Below are 26962 nucleotides of genomic sequence, written 5' to 3' on the forward strand. Positions count from 1 at the left end.
TGCTCGCGATCTATATATTATATTTTTTTTTATGATGAATTTATTTATTTATATTATATGAATTTATTTATCCAGTGACCCTTCGCGTTACTATAATAATTTGCAAGATCCATATCGCATATTGTCTTCAAATAAAATTAGGAAAAAAACAAAATACATGTAAATACAATGAGTCTTTGTTACAAAAATTATATAGTTTTGAGAAAATTACAAATATTATATAAGGTCAAACAGGGTGTAAGGCAAAAAGATTGAAAATTTCTGTATCGATTTAAATCTATATATTTTGTATATCATCTTAGATTTAAAAAGTGCAGCAGATTTTATTAAAATTCTCGAGTTATATAACATTGTACTATATCGGATTATTATAACTGTTTGCACATGGTTTTTTTACATAATTTTTTAAACACGTTTTATATAACATATGATATTTTAATTTGTGCAAATCAAACTGTCTATTTATTTAAATATGTGCGATGTCATTAAAATAGTATAATCAAAATGAGATATCGATTTTTTTATAATACTTATTACATAAAATAAGTTGCAACTTATATAAGACACACATGGACTTTATAAAATTGTAAAAGTCTTATTCCATTTAATCCTTGGCATATGTGTATGGCATAATATTAAAGTATATGTGAATTTTATGCATATCATAATAATGATACAATTACATGTTATATTTACAAATATAGGCTTGTTTCCTCCAGTTCTTGAACGCATACAGATTTTTGCAATGTATTGTTTTTTTTTATTATAATTCGTATAATTTCGTTTAACTTTTCACAAATCTTGTATTTATACGCTGGAAGACTAGATTAGACGTATCTATAAAATTTAACAAACTCTAATAACACTTATCTACTTAGATTGGTAAAAGATCGTTTATGATTAATCTGGATGTTAATGAATAATACTTGTGCATGATGTACTATTAATGCCCACTACTTCAAATAATAAACTCAAATATAGTTCAATATACAGTATTTTAATTGATATTAAGAAAAGGCTGCGCCGAAAATAAAATTTATGTCTTTGACAAAAGATATAAAACATTTTCATTTAACAAGATAAATTTCAAAGCCTCTCTCTGTGCGTGTGTGTGTTGGCGTCTTTTATTATTCTCCAATTATTTATTTTATCAAAAATATATGCTCTATACAATTATTTTTATTATTTATAAGATTTGTGCATTTTCAAGTCAAGAGATATAAAAATAAATAATTTAATAATTTTGAAGAAACATTTGTATAAATATATTAAAAATTATTTTAATTTTTACACGCTTCAAATACTGAAATTTAAATAATTTCTCAAATATCTTATATTTACCCCGAGATCCATCGCTTTTCTGCAAAGTATAGATGTGATTTAAAAACTTCATTCTGTATAAATAATTATCTTATCTTAAATCTTGAGTTTTAAATTAAGATTAACAGAATGAATTATTGTCAATTGCTTTCTTGCAGATTTCTTTCATTATGGATAAGCGCATGGCTTTCTCGAAAAAATAATTTAGGGCTAAGATACCAAAGGTATCAGCCAGATTACAAGAAGTAGTTTTAATCTATCAATATATGAAAAAAATTGTGTAAAATTCAATTCCGATTAAACTTTTAAATTCATAATATTCAATTAAAGTATCTCCTACTTCGATTATATAAATACGCATTTCAAATTTACATTCAGTTGCTTCGTTCATTTTGTAAGAGCAGTTTAATCCTCACATCACTTAGTTCTTAGTTTTACAAATCAACGTGTTCGTTGATAGTTTTCATCGATATTACATGTGGAAATGCACTTTAATATCAGGAATAGTGCCTAATATAAAATAGTTTCTTATTATGGTGGACAATTATTGAAACGTTTCCAAAATATATTAAAATAATCGTGCGTTATTCGTATCTCATATTTCAATTATTATTATTTTTAGTTAAAAACTATTTCCATTTTAGGCATAATTCCTTATGAAATAACCTTATAAAAAATTAAAGACCAGAAATCGCTATATTTTCGTTTGTGTTGCCGAGTCAGAGAACTCGAGTCTATATCATGAATCCGCTTTACTTCTCATAAATAAGTTTTCTTTATCAAACGCCGTGATCAAATTCGTGGTATCCCTCTGCTCCGGTAAATACAACGTCAACCCAAACACGCATAGCTTCTGGACTGGGTGCCATGAGATGATAAAGTCTAGATGAAGTCTTGACGATGAAAGTAAGAGAAGGTTGCGGCGATCGAACAGTGTTCATATGATCCACGTAGACTTCCTCGATCGACTACAATACATTAATGTTAATATTTCAGTATTAGGATTTTTAAATAATAAAGAAGCCTTCAGAGCGCGCTTACCTGAAAGTAAATTACGCCGCGAGCTTTTCTAGACGTGTTGTCACTGTAGTAAGACAGCGTTTTTCGCTTGCGATCGAATACAAACCATCGCTTGTTCCAGTGATGAAACTTTTTACTCATTTTTGATAAATAGCCACTGCAGCTTGTCGTGTCGACCGTAACATCATAAATCAGAGGTAACTGATGTCCGGCAGTCTCTATGTGATGCCTTAAATCTAGAGATTCCGACTTGATGGGAAGATATCTTGTAAGTGGCCTCTGTAAAAGTTATCGTTTGTTGAATTTCGATTTCTCAATAATGTGATAAATCAAGCAATTTATTATGTACAGAATACAATATAAAATGGAATATAAAGCAGAGAATCTGTAATATTAAAAAAAATTATTATAAGTCGAGCATAATCGAACAAGGGATTTCTCTCCGAATATTTAGCAAGTTTTTTAACAGTTATTGACTGTTGTCTATATCATCTATTGTAGGTAATTAATCAAAGGATTTTAGGAAGTTACCTGAAGTTTTGCCTTTTCGCGATGTTTGACAGGCTGCAATGGGCCAAGAGTATCCATCTCACTAGATGTCTGAGAAAGGGGGCGACTTTCGTTTCCGTCGATGATGCCTCCACCGCTACCACCTCCGCTATTATCGCTAAGCCTCTCACCTTCCATCGATGTTCTCCTATCGTCTCTCATCTGAAAATAATCCGCGAATTTTTCGTTATTTCGTTTTATAACAATTCTCGTTACTTTTATTATGCGCGTTCAGTCGTAATATTACATAAAAAATAAAATTTAAATTTTGTTTTAATAATGTGTGTGTCAGAAATATTTAATCTTTCAAGATTAATATTTTGCATTGAGTTTTTTCTGCATACATGTTTACAAACTTCGCGTTTTCGTCTGACGTGTCGTTTTTTCGTTCTGCCTTTCACATAACTTATCCACATTAGTGACATCGTGTATTGCAATTCAAAAAATTCGTCCGTATGATTTTACAGAAAACGATGGCAAATATGCCAAGACGTCTCGTTTCGTTTACACAGATCCGAACAGATGACGGGGAAAGACTGATGCTGAGTGGTCCAGCGATATAATTCCCACCGTAAAATGTGACTCCGCGCTCCCACCCACTTATTCGACGAATGCCGTGAGCACCAAATTCGCCCGCGCAACAAATTTTGATTATTCATTCATAAAACATTATGCCTCGTGATATATGTCGGGTGACACAGATCGCTAAAATATACAAGACGATATTGCTCCCTTTATATTATATTCTTAATATATTCTTAATATTTTTATATTTATATATTCTTTATATTTTTTATATTTTTTTAATATTCTTTACATATTATTACATTTATGTTAGATATGATAAATAAATGAATACTGATAATAATAAATCACAATTAAATATTTGATAAAAATTAATGATAGATTGAACCAAGTTATTGTTATCAGCAAAATTATTATTACATTTTAATAGACTGATATCGTAATATAATGATATGCATATATGACATCAAGAATTCCTTCAAATAATTATTCTTTTAGTAGTTGGAGAATGGTCCAAACGAGATGAGAAATTCCATCAACTTGACAAACGCGGAATGACTCATCACAAATATTAATTTACAGCCGACATTTCGCCTCAGCTTAACTCGATGCTAAGTAAAGTATATTAAGTGGTATATTAAAGAACATATAAAGGGAATGTATATATAGCGAACATTTCTTGAAGAAAATATTTATAGGCATATTAAAAAATTAATCTGTTCAAAAATTTATTTTTGACACAATGTAAAAAAGATTGAAGCAGAATATGTTTAATTATATGTCTAAAGAATGACACGAGAGATTTATCTTACATTTATAAATATACAAGAAAGGGGTCAATTGCAAAAGAGACTCATGAATCCCACATCATCAATTCTGTCATTATAAGTTATTACTGCAAGCTTAATCAAGATATTACAAAAGCTCATTTATCTAAGTATAAACTATTCTCTGAATCTTGTCCAATGCTCGGTATTCGCGGTCCAGATGCGTGCTGTACACCGGGAAAAACACGTGCGTAATGACGAAAACACTTGCTCCAGAATGCAAATGGATATACTTGCGAAATGTCAGTGTTGAAAAACATACGTTTCCACAATGTATAAACTCATGGCGGTCCAAGACAACACGCAGACTTCCGGCGGTAACAAATACGATGTTTTCGATGTACATATACAAAAGTATATGTACTCGTCTGACTTTCTCTCGCATAAATCCTTATTTTTCATGAAAATGTTTTGGCAATTGAAAGATATCATCTTAGAGTGCACTAGTGATATCTTTCAATTGCCAAAATATTTTCATGAAAAAAAATGAACGCCGTACAAAAGAAAAACGCGTATCTTGTCGCATTTAAAGCAGTTGACACGTACAATATGGTAAAATTATCTTATAACAGAGAATTTCTTTCTTTGCATTGTTTTCTTTGGACTAAAGTTATTTTTTAAGTATTTGAAATATTAACTACGTATTTATTTCGAATATTTCACGCAGTTGATTCACATTTTTCATGAACCATTTTACATAAATATTTACTCACAGAATTGTTCGAAACGTACGTAGTTATTCTCTGTATCCAGTCTACGACATACAGCATAGTATCTACGACACTAAAGTATTTTTTTGATATTAATAAATATTTTAGAAGATAAAATGGATAAATTTATGATACTTTACTAAAGAAGAAAATATTTCAACGATGTTGATCGTAAAATTGGAAGGAAAGAAAAAAATAAAAAAAGAAAGAAGTAGAGAAAAAGAAAAGAAAAATTACTTATTTATATTTTGCAGTATTTTTATTGTCTGCATGTGTGCGTGCGTGCGCAGTGTATATGCGTGTGTGTAGTGTCTTATTATAAGAGAACATACCAATAATTAAAAACTCCACATAAAAGAAAAGTTGAATGTCACGATTTCAGCAAATTGTATACAGAAAAAATTTTGCGTGTGTTAAGAGGTCAAGTGCACGAGGTGTTCGCAATATATAGATCCCGACATAAATGCGTGTCGAGGCAAGAGAAATCATGCTTGCGTGAAGACTAAAAAATTTTGAAACGAGGAGACTGTCGAGAGACATTTCTTTGAACAGGTGTGCGATAAAATCCACATGAGCAAAAATAGATTCGAAGATAGATTTTCGCGTTAACTCGAGAGACGTAACATTTTGCAATATACATATGCAAACGACCATGTTTAGTAATATTTGACTGAACCATAAAACATTTTTTTAGATTAAAATATAGATTATTTTTTGTAAAGAAATTATATACATTTAACATTTTATATTTGCAGAATATTTTTAAATTAATCGTATAAAGAGCATTAATTTATATATATATATATATATATATATATATATATATATATATATTTAAATTAATGCTCTTTATACGATTAATTTAAAAATATTCTGTAAATATAAAATGTTAAATGTATATAATTTCTGTACAAAAAATAATCTATATATATGAATTATGCTTTATTTTTAATAAATTAAATTTTCGATACAGAACATGATAGCATTTTATATGTAGTTATTTATAATAATAATAATTTTATTTGTACTCGAAGTCATAAAAAATATAGCATTTTGAAAAAAATAATTCACTCGACTTTAAATCAAACAATCGCTATATATCTTCATTCGGAATTGTTTATAATGATTATAATTTCGTTTGTAATCGAAGCTATAAAAAAACACATTTTTTAAAAATGACTGATTCTAAAATAAAAAAATGCTATATATATATATTTTTTTTTATTAAAAGCATTTGTAGTTATTTTTACTGATTTTTTTCGTTTGTAGTTTAAATGTTTAAAAGTTATGATATATTGCAGTTGATGAAAAATGACATAACTACAAACAAAAGGAAAATCACCACAAATATTTCTAAAAAATCCGACCAATAATGTGATAAGACCAATATAAATTTTTGAATATAGAGATGCTACATAATAATTTTTGAATATGGAGCTGCTATATAATAATCATGTAGGGATCGACCTTTTTGAAGAAGGAGAAATGTAGATACTTTATAGCACGTGCATCTCAATGCTCAAAAACTTTTATTGATTGCATCATTTCTTGAACTTGTTTAAAGATAACAAACTGAAAAAATTATATTTATTTTATTTTCATTCTGAAAATGCGTAAGCAAAAGCTTTCAGATATCTTTAAAATTGAAAATATTTCGTTTTTTATCAATTATAAATATATTATAATTTTTAAACAGATCAATTATATACATAAACGAAATGAAAATCGAATAACGAAAAACTGTATTAAAATAAAAAAACGAAATACTGTGTCATTTTCTGTATTGAAAACTTAATCCATTAAAAGTAGAGTGCCAAATTCACATAAATATACAAATTTAATCTCACATAAAGTGCTATATACTTACGTTATCATTTTGAAGCAAAGTATAAGAATTATTCGATGGTCCTGGACTGGGAGAAGTAAGCTCTGAAAGCTTGCTAGGAGATAATTTTTCACTGTTTCCGCCTTCCGCACCGTCGCTACTTCCGCTACCACTGAAAGTGAATTGATAATAATTAATTACAATTACATCGTAGATATATCTATTTTAATCGCAATAAAATTTTAATGAAACTATTAAAAATAGATCCACTATAAAATGACAATTCGTTTCATTGTCTCTTTCATCTTACGTAATTGCGTAATGTCGATTAATTTATGAGTAAAATGTTAAAATAACAATAAATTAATTTTAAGAAATGTGAATACATATAAATAAGCATATAAACAATTATGAATAATTCGAATGTCGCGCAATGTTATCGTAATAATATCGCCGATCTTTTGATATCGTCGAATCATGTTTACACTTTATTTACGTTTTAAATGAAGCTTCTCACTGCCTGATTTAGCAAGTGCTATTATTAACTGAAGCGTGAATCTTGATTTCCGCGAATTTTATTCAGCGTCTTCGACATCTTTATGTGAGAAATATCGTGCACTTTGAAAATCACATTCCTAGCTTCTGACCATCACGAGACTGAGGAGAGAAGACGAGACCTATAGTCGACTATAGCGCGAAAGGCAGGTATTATTAAAACCTAACAAGTACAAAGTGACTCGGTAGACCGGTTCGGCGATACCACCGGCATAGCATTTAATTCTTCTACAATGTTAAATGCAGCGCGAACGATACCCGAACATTCCGATCTCGTTGCTATGCCAACCTCGGCCTTGGTTGGTTAGAAACATTCTCTTGTTCCCGATAACTGATCTTTCTGATGTTAATAGTCTTTGTACTTTGTAGCTCAAATATTTATCAAGCCTTTCATTCAGTAGTGATTCTAAAGCTATCATATTCTCACGTGGTATACGCATTGAATGTTAGTTTCTGAAGAGTTCTGGTTTAGTTTTAGATTAGATCTTTCCACAAGAGATCACTTTATTTCATACATACACACACATTGTTAGATTAATTTTAAACAATCCAATCCACCGTAAATAAATTAATCGTTTAAAAAACTTTACAGTGACTATGTTACATTGTTAGGTAAGTCTATGGATTTGGTGAAAATAAGTTAGTAATACAAGAATTTAGCATATACGAAATACAGCCCAAAAAGTGATATAATAAAAATATATATTTAATGAATTATGAAAGTCAATTAAAAGATTTAATAAACAAAATTTTTAATAAATTAAAGATTGATAACGTAACTATATAAATGGCAAAGTTCTCATTAATTGTTTTTTTTTTTCATTTTTTTATATTTTAATAGTTCACACGTATAATATTTAAATAATGAAATATCTTTAAATACAGTTGTGTCTGCGTATCGCGTAGATATATTGCAACGTATTATTACGTACAACGAAGAGGTCGAAAGGTGAACGTTGTTCTACTTTTTGCAATCGTCTTATCTCATCTTCGCTTTCAATGTGCGTCAAACACGTTTATATATACGTTTATATAACATTTTATAATAATAAATGCGATATTTTATTTCGCTTTATTTTAATTGTTTTTACTTTATTTTAATAATTTTTATCTTGGTGAGATAATTTATGCTTCTAATAATCTATTTTCTACCAAAAAAAATAAATATATTAAGGAGAAATAATTAATTAAGAGGCGAAATTTTTTTAAATTATATTTTTATAATTAAGTTTTTTTAAACTGACATATTCAAAAGAGTTGATTTTGATTTGTCTCATAAATTATTAATCTAAATTACTATTGTCTAGTAGGAAAAACAAATTTTTTTAAAAAACCCATGACTCACAAATAACGTCGACGAATACCGCGCGTGTGAGTCTCCAGAGGACGATAACAGCTGTCGGAGATCCAATCTTTAGCGCAGATGTAACAACGATTACTAGTGAGTAAAGTGATCAGATTGCACCCCGTAATTCTGGCCTCGTTCAGCACCATTGCGCCTATTTCTCTGGGGTTCATTTCGGAACATTGTCGACGATAAATACCGAATACACATCTTAATCCTTCCCGTTGTTAGCAAATCACTGTCCGTCCATGTTTATCGCGTCGTGACGTCTCGAACATTCTCACATTTTCCCTTGATTTTCATTACACGACACGTTAACGCGAGTAGAGTCTCGGAAAGACATAAGCTACACGCTGATATCGTATCGCGCGATAACGCCCCGCCTACCTTGCGCCACGAGAGAACGAAGACTCGAGTCGAGTGCTGATCAAAGCGACGCGATATGCGGCCCTCGCACGCGATTAGTAATTGCTCTTAATAATATCTTGGATATTGACAATAACGTTATTAGCGAGACTAATGCGTAGTCTGATTCTCTAAATATCGCCTAAGGAATTTTTATGAGTCACAATTACTCTTAAAATTTATATATATTTATTTTTTTTTTTTGCTTTATGATGAAAAAGATTCTTCATTTTTCTTCGGAAAAATGAAAAACGAGGGAGAGTATTTATAATCGCCGAATATACCTCAGGTGTTCGCTCATTTATCTACCTTACGTCATTGATCGACAAATTTGGATTTTATATCAGACATGAAGTACACTTATATGCTAGCGTATACACACATCGAGGCGGGTCGATGAGGAAGGTTTCGTAATAAGCTCCAATCAACGATGAAAAGGTCGTCATGATTAACTACGATATTACGCGATAACCCAAGCACCTTGTATTCCACATACTTTGTGATATAAATAGTGCATGTTTCTGTGCATTAATTTTTATGTAGTGTAATAAACTTTCATTTTTTCTTTTAGAAAAATTTCTCGTAAATATAATATGCATATTTATGATACACTTAAGCATCGTGAAAAATTATTAATAAATATTTTCTGAATCGATATCATTGTTTATCTATTCATAAAGAAATAACATGAAGATACATAAATGTAATATTTTATAATATTTTCATATCATTAACCATAAAATGAAAAAATCACTATTTGACTTACCTTTCTGTTGGTCCAGTGGAATAACTGGAAGACTCTTCGCCAGATTCAACGCTGTTGAAAGACGCGCAATTCATTTTTCTCTCTTCCCACTGCGAACGAACCTCATCCTGTACGCGTCTTTTCAACTCTTCGACTCTTCGTCTTTCCTCTGAGATTACTTGACTCCCTAGAAAGACATTAATATTTTCATTTTTGTTCTTCGAACTCTGCGAGTGTTATTAAATTTGCAAATGGGAATCGTTTGCACCTTGCTTAGCTAAATGAAGCTGCCGATTTCTCTCGATTTCTTTCAGAGATTCGATTGTCTTTCTTCCCAAGCTGCCTTGATTGTTTACGATAGGAGAATCATTTGTCACTCTAGAGATTCTGTCAAAATCTTCTCTGCTTGGAGATCGTTTCTCCTCAGAATATTCAATAGAGTTTTGCGCCAAATAACTGAGTTCCTCGTTTATTTCTCGTACTCGATTTCGAGCCTATCATAATCGCAATCTTTAATCGATTCAATCATTATCAATTAACAATATACATTAACCCACTAAAATATAATGTATAGTAATTCATTGTAGTTTAACAATTTTTATATTGTAAGAAGATAAAATATAATTGCACTTGTGGTTTATTACTCATTCTTGAATTTACATTGCACTTTAGCAGGTTAATGTTTTTCATAATTACATTACTGTACTGACTTCTTCCAATCGCTTCAAATGCCCCAATTTTTGTCGCTCGAGACATCTAGCTTCTTTACTCGCTGTATCTTTTATCTCGGATCGTTGCGATTCCAAGTGACTCAATTGCGACTTTCTACCTTCGATCTTATTCGTAAGCTCGCTTAAATATCTGCAAAAACGTATAGTAAAATATCAATTTCGATAAAACGTACAAAATGTCAATTTAAGATATACATGAAATGTATATCTTTAGAAAATATACAAAATATTGATTTCAAAAAAATGTAAATTTATATTTTTGATAGAGAAATTCTGCAAACATCTGTCGAGAAAACTAAAATATACTTTGTAAGTGATTAAATAGATGCAGATCTTTTTCAGATATATATTTTTACATTTTTATATTTTATCAATGTACCTTTGCAGCTCTTCTCTCGTGGCCAATTTGCTCGCCTCTTCCTCGAGATGATGAAACTCCAAATCTTCGAAAGCTTTCCTTTCGCTCTCGAGGATGTCTTGCTGCGCTGCTAACTTATCAGTAATATTCTGCTGCGTAACTTCATCCATGCAACTCATTAATTGTTCGTCCAGTCGAGCGCAAATTTGCTGTGCTTTTTGAACGCGTTGTTTCGCTTCAGCTTGCAAATTCGAATGAGTCGCGTTATCCTCTGCCATTTCTCTTTCCAGTTCATTTATTCGCATCTGCACCTTAATCTTCTCTCCTTCATCTTGTGTGAGCTTCAAAGATTCCGATTCATATTCCGCGGATAAAAGCGCCTTCTCCAATTCGAGCTGTCAAATAAGGAACGCACTGATCTTTAATATCTTCCACAATTTTTCAATGAAATTTTTAATAAGTTTGAATTCATTGAAAAAATAAAATGTTGACAAGATAATTGTTTTTAAAATGCACCATCGTTCATAGATTCCGTACAATTATTACACGTGCGGCGATAACAATGGTGTAATTAGCGACAAAAATAAGTCTTTACAATGATAATTAATTTTCTACTTATTATTTATTATTCTATATATATAATATATTTTTTAATATAATAATATAAAATATAATAGATATTTCTACAATAAATTTTCTATTTAATTTTTTATTATTTTTATTAATTTATTTTCCATGAGAAAAGTCATTCCATCCGCAATTGTGTCATCGTTATTGCTGTATTCTATATACGAACATCGCGCACTAAATATTAGTAAAAACTGACTAGAAACCGCAAGAAGATCCGATATAAAAATATTCTCCAGGAAAGCGTGAGCATATCTAAATATTAACTCGGGAGGTTTAAACATAGATAACGGAAATCCGGATTTAGAATGTGTCACCAATTATTATATTATTAATTAGAAATATATTTTATTATCTAACAAGACGGATACTTACAATTAGACGTCTTAGCATTCCATGCCCAGAAAGGAATAATGAGAACAAATAAACAACTCATTTAATATACGCGCGACGTATATGTGAAATGACAATGATTCACAATTGTAAATTTATCTGTTAAATATTGTTTAGAAAGCAACGTGAGACTGAAATTACCTCTCTACTAATTTCTTCCTCTTGAATTTCAATTTCAGCGACGCTCCTTTTCAAAACATCCATATTGCCAAGTATATGCAGCTTCTCATTTTGCAAGAATTCTATGTATTTCTTCCTGTCTTCCTCTTCCAGCTGCTTTCTCTCTTTGTCAGCTTTCGCCTCGTTAGACTTTGCGTTGTCTTTTTCGGAATTGTTTCGCTTAGGAGTCATGCAGATTTCTTTGGGTTTGGAAAGCATAGATAGCTGCTCGATCGCCTCGAGGAGATCGTCGTTCGATATCGCCAGCTTGTTCTCTATCATTTCGCACGAGTTCGATAATTGGCCGTTTTTCTTTGGCATGGAATGATTCTGATTGTTATTTCGCGTCGTCGGAGATAGCACGATGTTTTCATAAAGATTCGCGTTTCCATTTTGCGTCGCTTGCTGCGACTCGATTTTCGTTCCGTTCAGCCGAATCGTTCCATACATGGACGGTGAACTTTTGGTATCGTCATCAATTTTTACGTAATTATCGGTTTCATCGCCGCAACTATTTCTATTATTGCCGATGATAACGTTTTCGTAATTGCTGTCGCGGAAAATTGAGCCTGACAAATTACAGTTTCCATTTGTGTTGTGAACATTAAAGTACTTTGCCATTTGATTACTGTTCGATTTAGTTGCATGTGGAGGTCCTATGGGAACGTCACGCGAATAATTCTCAATTTGAGCAGACTGATCCTTACGATTGACAGGCGAATTGCCATTTTGGAAAATAACTTTCGAATTTTGCACGGATACATTTTCATATGACGAAGTACCCAAACTGGTTTGCTTGCCGATATCGAAAGAGAAATGCGGCTGGTTTTTTGACGGACTCTTCGGACTATCGAAAGGTGAGGTGTAGCCGAGTCTCTTGTCACGTGGGAGAGATCCATTTGTTATGATCCTGCAAAGTATTTTATTATGAATCACTAATTTTCTTCTCATTTATCTCGCATTAATAAGAAATTTAAAAAATTGAAAGAAATATCTGAATTTTAATTTTAATTTAATTTTAATTTAATTTAATTAAATTTTTAATTTTACGATATAAATTTCTACAAGTTTTTCGAATCATTTATTTTGGAAAATAGTGAAAATTATTGGCAAAATTTAAAAAAAATGAAAGAATTAAATTGAAATATATAAAATATGATAATTACCGATTAGGCTGTCTCGGCTTTTCTACAGTGCTCTGTCTCTCATACTCGGCACACATCGCTAAGATTTCCTCGAGTCTCATTTTCTCTTGCCTCTCGACCTCTTGCTCCCTTAACCTGTCTTCCTGCGCTTGTTTCCGCTTGGTCTCCGCCTCCCTGCGTTTATTCTCCGCGTCGGCTTGTCTTTCCCGCAATTCCTCGAGGGAGCAGCTGCTGCCGACACTGGGAGTAGGACTCTTGACCCTCGCGCAAACTCTCTTTTGCTCGTTATACCGCGGATTCCGATTAAACGCCGGGCTCGGTGGCTGAATTCGCTTAATGTTCGAATTCGAACCGAAACTATGAGCGGTAGACGGTCTCCAAATCGCGGGATTAGGGTCTCCATCGATACTTGCGTTGCAGATACTCGGATTCGATCCGTATTTCTCCAATTGTACAAACTCCGTGGTAGTAGTTTTCGTAACAATGAGGCTCTGGCTCATGTTAAAGTCCCTGTCGGCGAGATGGTCGAGTTCGTTGGAGTTCTGGCAAGTCATACTTCGAGACATCAAGTCACCGCTTCGGGCGGCGACGATTTTTGGCGCTGTCATTCCGAGAGGCGGCGATCGGACGTTCTTGCTGTTGCTCTCGCGGTAATATGGCTTGCACGTCTTCAGGTATGTTTCTGCCGAGTACATTCTGACTTGATTATGATTCTGGCATTGCATGTTCGTCGTGTTCGATCGAGTCGGCGTCCCGAGTCGCGAGTCGGATCGCTGACGAGCCTCGTCGTGATAGCTGCTCGAGTTCTGCGAGAGTGAGTCGAGATTACCATTCACCGGAGATTTCGTCAAAGATACGAGACTCGATGATCTCGAATGACCGAGAATTTGATCGGCAGGCACATTCGTCGTGAGAGCACCTGCAGGAAAGACTTTCGGCGAGACACAATTGGTCCTGTTTTGCTTCGACAGCATCTCGAATTTAGTCAGCTTGCCCAGAAAACCGATCTCGTCGTCGGAATAAGAGTTCCTGGGAGATTTTCGCGGCGCGACTGGCGGCTTTCGCTCCAAGTGATGATTCTCTTGCGGCTGGTTGTCGGACAAGGTGAAACTTATCGGCGCCATTGAAATTCTCGAGTGAGGAAGGACGGATCGTAGATGCTTAGCCTCGGCTGGATGATTGAAGCGCATGTAATTTGATCGACCTATCGATAGCATGCAGCCTGAAACATTTAGCATTGTTCTCTCTATTCCAATAATTATTTCACATTTTACTTATTAAAAAAAATTCAGAATAAATACGTAATAATATTGCAAATAATAAATAATAAAATATCTCTAGTTGGAATATTATTTTTGCAAGTTTTTTACGAGAGGAACTTTCTTTGCATTGTCCTTTTAAAACGTCAGCTGTATTCATCAGGTACGATTATTCGTATTTAGGCCAAGGTCTCTTACCTTGCGCGAGTCTCACTGGCGAATTTATCGGTACACCATCGACAAACGTGTTTCCATTTATGGGATGAAGAGTAACCACGCCGTTATTGTTTTCGATCGTGCAATGTACGGGCTCGACGCCGGTGCCGGCCACCAAAATATCCGCATCTCGGTTTGATCCCAGCGTGATCTTACCTGTGAGAGAAATGAAGAGGAAAAAGAATAAATTTATTTATCGCGAAAGATATCTCGGGAGAGCAAAAAACTGAGCGCTGCAGAAATTTTTTTCGCATCTTTTTATTTTAAACTTATTAATTAAAGTTATTCACGCTCTTGAGAAACTTGGTGTTTGTATCATTCGAACGTAAGATGAAAGATAAAAAAGAACGTTACAAGGAAGCGTGACTAAATATTTCTTGCGCGTATCTTACGGTTGAATGGAAACCAGGCGAGCGCATATGCATTCCGATTGAAATTCTCGCGGGCTTAGTAACGCACTTTCCAACATAACAACATGCTGAGTTACGTTTATTTTGGCTTTCAGGAGTGTATCGGTATATAAATATCGACATAATTAAATTCTCGAGTTCATCCGCGGAATTGCCGCGCGCTTTAATTCCGAAAGGCGCATAGAGCCCGGCCAGTTTATAATATTAATTTGAGCCTTCTGGGAATGTCAACGACCTAGCGGTCACGAGGATAGCGGATGTATTTTTTTTCGCCAGATACCCAAGATTTCGATATATAAATACGGGAGGAAGATTGAAGCTGTCGAATTAAAATGCATTTTTTAATTAACAAGACTAGAATTTTATTATTAATCGCTTGCACCTTTGAAGTTCAATTCGCCCGATTCGCTGTTCAATTTTTAACAGATTAATTTTCTACGAAAATACGTACACACGGAGCGGACGCGACTTTTCACAGCTCTATAGAATCGGCTCTCGATATATCGATAAATAACTCGCACTGGTTTCCGTAAAATAATTCTGGGCGTGCTCTCTGTTCTGCGCGACGCGGGTAAATCGTGGTGCATTCTACGAAGGACTGTAGTTATATTTAGTTTTAGCGCGGTCGTGCACTCTCTCTTGCATTTTCAGTCTTTTTGGAAATGCGTTGGCCACGACGCGCGTTGTGTAGAAATATATGTGTCCAACAGTGTCTAGATTTAAGTGACGGCTGAACTAATTTTTTCTCCGCCAAACGTGTTCGGATGATCGGATCATGTTCAATATTCGCTAGAAACGCGACACATGAATTCATATGTCGTAAATATAGTTCGAAAATATATTCTATTTCCAGATTATTCAGTTGAATAGCTTATATCATTATATCAATTAATTATATTGGATAGATACGAATGTATTTTTAATAACATTTTATCGAAAACGTGCAGATATCAGTTTAAATTGACGCGAGAACCGATAGCTACGAAGACGAAGTCTCGAAAATTGAATTGTGTCGCGTAAACGCGTATTGTCTTGTACCGGAGAAAGTTCCTCGTGATTTCAAAACGAAACGCGACCGTAAATTCCAAGTAGACGCGATATTCCGGCTTGTATGCAAGCGAGCAGACGGACAGGTGCTCGGGGAAAAGTATGGCACTCTTATCTCGCGAAGGAAATATTCTGAAGAATCGATAGGTTGCTAATTAATGCCGTCGTTAATTAATTCTCTTGACAATTAAGTTCGAAATTAAATTTCTGTCATTTTGACCCGCTTTAAACTTACCGGAAAACTTTCTTTTAATTTAGTTTATTATTCCACCCGTGTTTATGAAAGCCGAGTAGATCCTTGAATTTATATTACGGATTCGTAAAGAAGCTTATTTTTCGATGGAATTGCGTTACTCAGTCACCATGGCAAACGGAAGATAACTTCCTGTCGATCAATTGCATCCTACGCGTATCTATCTTTGTGCAAGCGTTATGCAGGTACATGCGCCCACCCAGACAGATTTATTCGCGTCACATGTACACTTTATGCTCGTTTACGCTGTCCTCTATGTGTATTCGCCTCTCTCTCTCTCTCTCTCTTGAGAGAGAGCGAGAGATCTCATCAAAATTCATTTCTTTATTTTTTCCGTTTTATAAAACTCGATCTTGAAAACTTTCTCGAATAACCCGAAAGTTACGAAAGTGGAACAGAAGTAGGAAGTTTGACTCACGCAATAATTTTATTACGCCCGGTTGCATGACGCATCGGCTGGTATATTTAAGGGATTCTAGAATCCATAAATTCTCCTGTACCAACTATATTCTAATTTTTTTTTTTTATGTTTTGATATAGCTTAATATTATAATATCGGCTTTAGATTTAATCTATTCGCCGTTTCATGATTCACGATATTGTTTCAGAGCTTCATCGCTTGTTCTTACAGAACGGAAATGTAGGGTCTATGGGGATCTTAAAACGGCCCTGCTGCCTGAGAGAAAAACGATCTTTACGCCATTTATATATCCCGTACGTTTATATATACCACGCATACGTGCGAGCAAGTTTCTCATACGTATATATGGTATATGTATAAAAGCTAAAACGGAGACCTCGAAGGGTTGTGCTGTCGCGGATATTACGCTCTTTCCTATCGTGGGTCTTTCAATTTGACCGAGTATAATATTTGTTGTCTCGCTGTCTCTTTTTGTTTAAATCTATATGATGAAATAAAAGTGTTATCATCAATTTTTTCCGGCACATTTGGCATCTTAGAGACAGGACAGTATCATCCGATTTTTTTTTCTTTGAGCCATTTTCCTTATGAGTAGTAAGTTAAATATCCGTGAATCTCGACGGCGTCAGAAAGCCTTATCAGCTTGAACCATGGATTAACAACGAATGAATCATTGGCGGTTACGTAGCGATGCTCTTATCTGCTACCGATTCGATTCAGTTCCATGCAGATGATAGGAAAATGCGCAAATGGAGTAAATTGATCGAATCAATTTGCATGCGCGCTCTCTATCTTATGCTCTCTGATACAGGTGCACGCCTTCGGAATTTAATACGATTAAATAAGTTGTTCGATAACTTTTAAGCTTCTCGAGAGAAGCGACTTTACGCTAGACAGAGAAGAGTGAAATAAAGTCACATCGCTTTGTGTAAAGCGATGTGACGCTTTATTTCACCCTCCTCTTCCTCTAACCTTCGGGTAAAGGATGCAAAGTCACGGCCGTCGACAGTCGTCCGCTTCCCATGGAGACGAGATGCGGTGCTTCCGTTTGCACGCGCAACGCCCGACCCGCCTCGTGCACCTCGAGACCGGCGGCCGCTATGCTCGCCATGCCTGTAAAACGAAAGCATTCGTAATAAATGCGTGGTGAATTAGCAGGTGAATTAGCGGAGAAATTGGTGCGTCGATGGGAAACGTAACGTAACGATCCAGTTCCATCAATTCCCGGGAACGATCCGCGAATACCACTTCTCATTAGCCGCGTAATGAATTGAGTTTAATGGCAAAATATTAATGATACACAGCAGTGCAATATTATAAATAAAATAATAATAAAATAATAAGATAAAAGATATAATAAACAAGAATAAATAAATATAATAAATATATAATATATATTATAATAGATATGATAAATAAAAATATGACACATAATATAATAAATATAAAAAATGAATATAATAAAAAAGAATTATTTTCAATAAGCTTATACACATCGCGAATTCTCACGAGAATTAGGAAAACTATGTAGAAATTGTAATAATTAATAGCTGTGAGAATTTGCATCCTCACCAGAGAGAGAGGCACGATTAAAGTTACGCTTACTCGATGTCGGACATATACCACCGAGAGGAAAGAGGGAAAGTTTATCGAGTCTTATATTAGGTATAGCTATAACGAACGACCTCGTCGAAGATTATGGTTATCGTTTCACGAGAGATCGATCCAGATGAGTTCTACGAGCGGAGCTTCATATTGGCGGATAAGAATGGAGAGGATTGCCCAAAAGGAAAAAGCAGGAACGAAAAACCGGTCTTTCCGAGACGAGCAAAGATTTTTCTATCTTTTTTCTTGCTCCTCCCCACATCATAAAGTTAGTCTACGCCAGGGGTTCTTAACCTTTTTGCGACCTACTGCATCTCGTGAAGATTTATGATAATTTTGCGCTTGTAAAATAACTTTATCGGTCATTTTATTTTTATCAGTTTAATTCACGTATTCGACAAATGCTTGCAATTAATTAACGTTTATAGGTAAAAAGATCTTTATACTTAATAAACCCGGATATAAAAGGAAAGTTTCAGTCAAGCTGAAAATTATCGTTGCAGTTGACGCCATGTCTGCCTGCACGTCGTTTATAGGGTTGTTCATCTCATGTGAATGATCTTAACGAGTTGAAACAACTTTAATTAAACGCATTATGTTAGGCCGTCTCGTTGAACTTTGCTAACGCGTCTGGTCACGAGGAAGTAATGTATTTTACTTGCAATTTCTATATCGATTGGCTCATTGCAGAGAAAATGCGTGGAAATGCGTAGAGAAATATAAGAACAAAATATAAAAAAAAAATAAAATAACGCATAATCTCACATTAAAAAATAAAAAGATACTTGGAATCAACTTAAGATTTCATGAATTTTATATTCCTGCATCGTTAAATTAGTAATTAAATAAAATAAATAAAAGCAGTTGATAATAATAATAATAATAATTATAAGAATTAATATAGTAATGAAAAAAAAAGTGAAACATATATTTAAATCTAAAATGGCAAGAGAAAAATTTTTTTTAAATTTAGATAAAGTATAGACTTTTACCGATTTCACTTTATTGTTATCTGCAGTATCATATGAAGAAGCATGCTTTCATGTATGCAATTTTAGTAGTTTATCCCTGCGGTGAAACGGCTAAACGGGCAGCTTATACGGTTCGTGTAATACATTCGCAATCTGCTTAAATTACACCTCCTCGGATTTCATATCGGCCAGTAATTTAAAGCCGACGATTAAGACGTTGGGGTTTCGTTGAATTTCTTAAGTGAAGCTGAGATCTTTTGGAGGAAGCAGAAATCTTATCGTTATCTCCGGCTTCGTTCTAACATACGTTGAATATCGCGATATCGTCTCCTTGCTTTCGAATGTTAGCGGAGTCTGATGGGTCATCGCTGCAAATCTGGTAGGTCATCGACTTATTACGCAGCTAACTCGCATCATCGTGCGAGTTTAGGCGCGCGAACGAACGTTCTCGGTGAACGTGGTTGGATCGATACTCGCGCTGTCTCTTATACTCGGAATACCAGACCGAGGCATTTGATAAGATATCCGATAATAAACAGCGCACACATACGCTTGTCGCAACATGACGGAGTGCGTCAAGTCGATAAAATTCGAGACCGCCTCGTAATACGCTATAATCTCGGGGCGCCAACATTCGCCGAAGGAATGCTATAATTCGGAGAAAGGATTGCCACTTTATTTCTCAAGTCAAATTTGAAATACGCGCGTCACAAATTTTCGTCGTGACCCTTGGTTAAAATCAGTCAAGGTACCGAAGGCGCAGGTGCATCGTCGGCCTCTCGCGTGACTCTGTTTGTACAGTAGACACCTGCCGTGTGCAGAAGAATCCATTGAGGAATTAACCGAAATGTATAAGAAGATTGAGAGAATATTCTAAATTAAACTTAAATATATTTGATACGATTAATATTTATCAAAGATAAATATTTTATCCAAAGGCTAAAAGAAGGAGAGAGATAATTATTGAAAGATCTATACATACTGTAAATTATCAAGAATTGCGTATAATTTTGCGCAGATAAGTTAAGTAAATCGAAAATAAATGAGGGCGAATTCTTCGCAAGTTTGCAGCTATATGTGACATACATACGTATTATCATGCAAATACAGTTGGTACCAACGGCCTTGGACGCATCGTTTTGCTCGTTACTCGATAATAATCTTTTTCCGTCGCGTCGCTCTGAAAAGACAAACTTTGAAAATATTTTTTCATGTCGCACACGCACTTGGTACAAACACGTAACCAAGATCTTGCGCACCTAAGGAAGATACGAGGGAGGCAAGAGACGGTAGGCAAATGGCGTACGTAAATGTTTGCCAGCACGTGAGACGATAGCGCACAATGATAGCATGATATAAACGAAAACACATAATCACGCCTCTTTGTGCAAATTGCAGCTTAGCGCGCCTATCTAATTAGATTAGATTAGTCGGTTATAGAGTCCTTGTGAAGGAAATGGAAAGACTCGTGCTCGCGACAAACGCATTAAGGAATGACGTGTGTCAATTAATCGGGCCGCTGTCATCATCGACACACTCTCTTCTGGAGCTTTTCTCAATGGGTCAACGGTTCGTTCTCCATTAGCGGCAGTTAACGCGGCGTAAACGTTTACCGATGACGTCACTTGTGCCACACGCGGAATGATTTACAATGATGCCCCGCTATTTGCGTCGCCTACGAAGATACGAGCTTTATCTTTAATGTTCGCGAGATGTACACGGTAGGCCAAGCTGATACTCGGCTGAGATATTCTTTTCATTCTTGTTACTATAAAAAATCGAACAGTTTCAAGCAGATCGACCCAATGTCGGTGTCGAACAAACAAGACAAAAATGTCATCAGTCATTGTTGTGAATTTATTCCCGATAAATTGCGGAGTCAACGGTCTTTTTTTCCTCGAGTAACAATTTCATCTCCACAAAGTTACTTTAGACGCGACAGTCTCGGACTCAATTACTGACTGATCTCCGTCTTACGAAATCCCGAATTAAGGGAACGGCATAAAGAGACTAGACGGCTCTCCTTTCTCGCTTTGAGCTTCGACGGATGCGGGTTTATTTACAGAAACCGTTTTAGCAGGAAGAAGCACGTTCGTGTCAGGTACCGACCGTAAGCACTCTACGTCCGGTCCTGTCCGCGCTCCGTTCCATTCTGCCGCATATAGAACATCCGTTGCAGTAACTCGCATACGTGCAAGCTTTGTGCGCGGAGCTTCTCATATGTATGACATAAAAGATTCTCAATTTTGAATTGAATTATTTATTACGACAGGCATCTCGGAAGGAATTATTCTTAGAAGAAAAATATCATCCGTATGTTTGCTGCACTTTTTTTATGACGAGTGACCGCATAATCTCGAGAGACGTAATCAGTTTTCATTGTAAACAGCCACTATCCAATAAAAACAAGAAGTTTGCCATCGACGATGACAGCTCACTCGTTAAACGCCGTTATATCGATATAGAGGCATATGTAGAGGATAATTGTCTGAATTTAAGGCAATTGAGAGTCTAAAGTGATGTAGAATCTGACGCGTGGAGAAATAACGATTCGACGAAATAGCGATTAACGATTTAAAGGAAAGCGATCTAGGTCGGACGAGGGAGAGAGAGACTCGCTGGATGACTCGGAAATGCCATGGCCCGAAATCGAAACCAAGAAGCAATACCATAATTTATCGCGTGACAATCGTTTGTACGAACGTTTCACGAATCATCAGTTTTGCTCGTTTCTGACGGCGACATCTGCCTGGCAACCGCATCTCGCGTCTGCTTCTTCATTTTTTACCGTTCCTCTCGTACGCAAACCCTTTGGATAGCTTCCCATGGACTGCATTGACGCCGACGTACAGTTTATAGACACGAGATGTTTATCGAACACGAAATTAGAAACGTAGTACTATTATTATAATTATTTACTTGTTTTGCGATGTTGTGATTGCCAGCATAATTAACTCTTGATTATATATTAAATATAAATTGTGATTATTTCTTTTTTTAGATAATTATTCCTTTCAAAATATTCTTGATTTTTATTTCAATTTGTTTCTCTTTTTCTCTCTTAAAATTTAATCTTCTTAAATACAAAGCGCGTGCGTAGGCTTCTTTTTCACTTTCCAACACCCAAACAGATTCCTATTCATTTTTCATTGATATTACGTGGGTAGAATCCAGCCTATGCTTGCACGCGCTTTATAATCGGCATCAATGTCGATTAACCTCGCGCCTCTCGAACATTTAAATGATACGCATTAAACCAGTTATTAGAATATTAGATAAAACTAGCAAAAGAGAGAGAGAGGGAGGAAGTTATCGCCTCGTCACGATCCCCGAGGCATATTATGCCATCAGCGGTCAAAGCGAAAGTCGTGCAGGAACGTAAATCGTAACGAGCATAATGCATTAAATCATACGTTCAAGAGGTCTTTATTTCTCAAGGTCGATCTCTACCGACGTTACAAGTCTTTTGAAAAACAGCATGTTCAACGATGTGTAACAGGTTTTTCGAGCCAGGTACCTGCAACGGTCTCTACGTCGATTACATTATCGATCCACGTACATCTGTTTGCATTTCTTTGTCGCGAGTTTTCGCGTTGCTTCGTTACATTTTCGTCTGGCGAAAATTAGAGCATGCCTTACATCGTCGCGATGAGAAACGGCGACGAAGGGCGGAGAAATCGGCGTGACGCAATGGCCCGCATAAAGGCAATAGAAATAAATGACATTAAATTGTTGGGTGACTCGTTTTTAGCGAGTTCTATTTGGTTCATTGGAGAATTGAAGACGAGCATTAGAGAATGAACACGAGATCGAGAAGCTTGCGTATTTATGTAGAATCACGTGATGGCTGCTCTCTAGAGTTAGAAACATAAGCAATTGTGCATAACGGATTTTTTTTAGTTTATTTTACAAATAGCACCTCTCGAATTATAATGCATTCGGTTATAATTGTCCGAGGCGAGATAAAGTAAATTTTCAAAACGTCTGATTAAAACAATTTCCCTTAGGAAAATCTGCAAAAAGGGAGATTTATTTCAAAATGCGATCATATGCTTCGCGACGCATAAGGACATTGTTCGTCGTTAGGGATGTGCGAACCGTAGGCTATAGGCAGCTGCTTCGCAGCGTACAATTCATAGGGTGAACTATACAGGGAACTATACAATGAACGGGACCGAATCGTCAAATCGATCCAGGGTTGCATTCAAAACCGTCAGTTTGTACACAGTATGTTTTGCTTACAGCGGTTATAATGTGAATCAAAATTATTATTATTTTATAAAATAATGTTCCCTTTTAGATGGAAAGACGAATTTTCTTAATTCTCGAGATCAGGTTGATTTATAAATATTTAAATATTTATGTACATACATGTAATATTTTTTTAATATATTAATATGAGATGAATTTAATTCTCAATTCAATTTACCCATTACTTTTTTAAGAATTATCGAACGGATATCTGCAATTGATCTAACAATCGAGATTTCCGATAATATTCCGATATGTTCCCCGCGTTCTCGATATCCCTCGTATCCTGCATATCGGCAAGGTCACGACCTCCACCGAGAATCGTGACTGGATTGTACAGAGCTGCTCAGGTCGTTGCCATCATCACGCCGTCACGCCGCACTTACCATCTCGCCAGTTTAATTTTCGTTTATTTCATGACTTCCAGATATATTCCAAAAGCAACAATACAATCGTTTATCTTAACAAGTTCAGAAATTACAAAATAATAGATTAAATATTCAATGTCGATCGTTATCCACTTGAAAAATCAATTTTCATTAATTTCGCGATGATAAGAGAAATCTCGGATCAAAGAAATGCCTCTGGAATATTCTCTGTGTGTAAATAAAACATTTAATTTCAGTTTTCTACACTTTAATATGAGTTTTACTAAGCACAGAATATAAGGCGGTATTCTATTTCATGCTATGTTTGGCTCAGCGTCCACCAGAACGCAAAGACTTGCGAGCGGAACGCGAATATCCTGTTGATTTTCTCCTGTAAATCATTTTAATTTTACAAATAATAGAGAGGAGTATACATAATTAAAAAAAAATTAACAAATTTATTCTAGCAGGTTGAATTTTTCTAATCTTCAAAAAATAAATTTTCTAAATAAAGAATGATATCTAGCGGTGGTGATAACCTGATAAGTCTATCCTTGGCCTATCCAATAATCAATTTTTTTATTCGGACCATGATGTCATGTACATACATGGCAAATGGAACGTACGTTGCAGTGAGTTGAATCGCATGTAGGAAACTTTCAGTTTCCGTATTGTATAGAGGTAATCAATAGGAATTGCGTAAACTTACATTCTGTATCTTATATAGCTTTGTGACTAGTTTCCGAGCTATAGCTCAGTTAGTTAAAGCGATATTAAACGAAAAATAAATCTGTTGTTTTGGAAACTTAATCTCTGCATCCATTTAATTTTTAACACAAAATAATTCCATTATTACGCTTTTATCTAGAATTACGTTCTTATTTTAGAATTTTTGATCTAGAATTTAAAAATAGAAATTAATTCTATCCAAATTTGATATAAAATTTTATCTTGAAATTGTTTCCTATACTTTAGCATGTAATATAGAGCTCGAACTACGCAAATTTTTTCGAAACATCTAGTTTATATTAGACATATTTTCTCGATATACGCGCGTTTAAGTTTTCTCCCCACTTTGATTTATGGATTCCAACGATCCTGATCGCTCGCATCACGACGGAGAGGAATTTATCCGAAGGGCTCACCGACGCTACCTGGAAGGGTCCAGACTCGAATTCCAATCTCGCTAAATCGGCAAAGGCTCGTCCAAGTGGCACTCTGATTTTTTTTTTTCAACGCGTCCACCAGGCGTTCGTGAGTAATACGAGGGATCGGCGTTCGCGAACACTCATATTTTTTCGCGCAAACGTGCACTCGCGAAAAATCAGTTCGTTTCCCTTTATCTTCGCGGAAGAGGGAGTATTCTCTTTCGAAAAATCGGCTGTCGCTCCTCGACAGGCGCTACGCGTCGCACAACGTTGCGTCACGTGCCGACTTACGCTATACTGTCGTGGCAACGAGTGCTCCGATCCCATGTTCCATAGCAACATCACTGCACGAAGGCAGATCCGCTCGGCGATTGGCGTAAAGCGACTGGAAGGGAGAACGGAGAGAGGACTTTGTTCCGACGATATAGCGAGCAGGGTTTGAATTTTGGCGGGGGATAACATGTATCTGAGCTATCTGAGAGAGTGCATTTTTGAAGAATTAAACGCGATAAGATTGCGAATACGTGCTTCTTTTATTTTGAAAAATGTTTCAAGAGTGTACAGTGGGCTTTTTTCAACCCCATTTGCTGAAATTGCAGTCGATCATTCTTTCTGACGTAACGGGTTGCAAGGATGGCGGTAGATAAGGATAATTCATTAATCTTGACGGTATACTCCATACTGGATAATTGAGCTCTTCGGTACCGCTCGAATCTAGCACATTCTCGAAATACTCTTTAATAATATCTTCCGAATTCGGCCAGCCATCTTTAGGTTGAGCTGTCAAACTTTTGAAATTTTTCATTGCGACTGAAAAATAAAATTTTTATTACTGCAAGTTTTACGCAAATTTAATGCTGAGATGATCGATCGGATGATTACCAAGCTGTTGAAGTTCCCATATCATATGAGGCGTGTAATGTGAATATCGACAACCGAAACCGAAAGCGCAGTCTCCAACTGTCATATAACGTTTGCATGGAGTCTTTGCGTATTCTTCTTTCAATATTGTTTCTGGATCTAAAAATACAACGTATAATTCAATCAGTTACAAGAGATTACCTGTATAAAAGAGGTTATGTACGAGAATAAAAATTTTTCACAAGAAAATCTTATTTTTAAAAAACTTGCCTTTAAATGCGTTGTAATGATTTGCTCGATTTTTTGCATGCTGCAAACTTGACAGATGCTTTTTACGGGCTTCCACGTCGTCCTTGAAAGATCTATCGCAATAGTCGCAATAATATGTCTTGCCCATTGATTGATATGATTAGTACATGCTCAGTGTATGTAATAAATATAGGAAGAAATATATCAATTTTATTAATAATTATATATTGTGCTATATATATATATATATATATATATAGATACAAGTGAATGAACGCACTGAAACACAAATGTCAACTTGTATCAATCATTCCAAATGAAGAAGAACGTATAAACAAAGAGAGTGACGAGAAAGATACAACTGTAGAGTGACATCTGACCGTATGAATGTTAACTGAATACCAGTCGCGGTTTACTTTTAAATGCACGTCAGGTAACGAAGATTACACGTGCGGATTTTTTTCATTCCGAAAGAGAGAGTATTTAATTATTTAAGTATCTTATCGATTCAATGAGGAACTTTACTTTGACAGATTTATATTAAATAGTATGATCAAATAGAAAATCAATATTTCCGAGGAAAAAACGGAAATGGATTGCTCTTTATTACTTCTATCAAAGAATTCGAGCAATATTTTTCAAATATTGACATATAACTGAATTA

At 35.0% G+C, this 26962-nt stretch overlaps 3 protein-coding genes across 6 annotated transcripts in view; 1 reads left to right on the plus strand and 2 right to left on the minus strand.

The window, feature by feature from the left end:
• The window catches only part of LOC145962064 (uncharacterized), an 83636-nt gene that overhangs the window by 11365 nt on the left and 45309 nt on the right, over positions 1-26962 (plus strand). The gene's annotated exons all lie outside the window — the stretch shown is intronic.
• Positions 636-25506, minus strand: LOC145962060 (pleckstrin homology-like domain family B member 1). Of its 4 annotated transcripts, none has more exons than XM_083082839.1 (13): positions 25195-25506; positions 17818-17958; positions 14697-14870; positions 13261-14461; positions 12077-13004; positions 10937-11310; positions 10537-10687; positions 10095-10320; positions 9848-10013; positions 6819-6948; positions 2872-3051; positions 2362-2619; positions 636-2288 (listed from the first exon to the last, which is right to left on the minus strand). In XM_083082839.1, the coding sequence occupies exons 2-13, from the start codon at positions 17954-17956 to the stop codon at positions 2100-2102; spliced, it is 4116 nt and encodes a 1371-aa protein (XP_082938965.1). In that variant the 5' UTR covers positions 17957-17958; positions 25195-25506; the 3' UTR covers positions 636-2099. The 4 variants fall into 4 exon arrangements, with proteins under 4 accessions (XP_082938965.1, XP_082938966.1, XP_082938969.1 ...); XM_083082840.1 differs by having other exon boundaries at positions 25186-25506; XM_083082843.1 differs by lacking the exon at positions 17818-17958.
• LOC145962081 (zinc finger matrin-type protein 5) lies at positions 25703-26752 on the minus strand. Its single transcript, XM_083082885.1, has 3 exons — positions 26320-26752; positions 26071-26208; positions 25703-25998 (listed from the first exon to the last, which is right to left on the minus strand). The coding sequence occupies exons 1-3, from the start codon at positions 26444-26446 to the stop codon at positions 25763-25765; spliced, it is 501 nt and encodes a 166-aa protein (XP_082939011.1). The 5' UTR covers positions 26447-26752; the 3' UTR covers positions 25703-25762.

The sequence above is a fragment of the Camponotus vicinus genome, unplaced genomic scaffold (genome assembly GCF_025532165.1).
Source record: "Camponotus vicinus isolate PSW18456_S1 unplaced genomic scaffold, iyCamVici1.0 SCAF_11, whole genome shotgun sequence".
In the NCBI taxonomy this organism is placed as follows: domain Eukaryota; kingdom Metazoa; phylum Arthropoda; class Insecta; order Hymenoptera; family Formicidae; genus Camponotus; species Camponotus vicinus.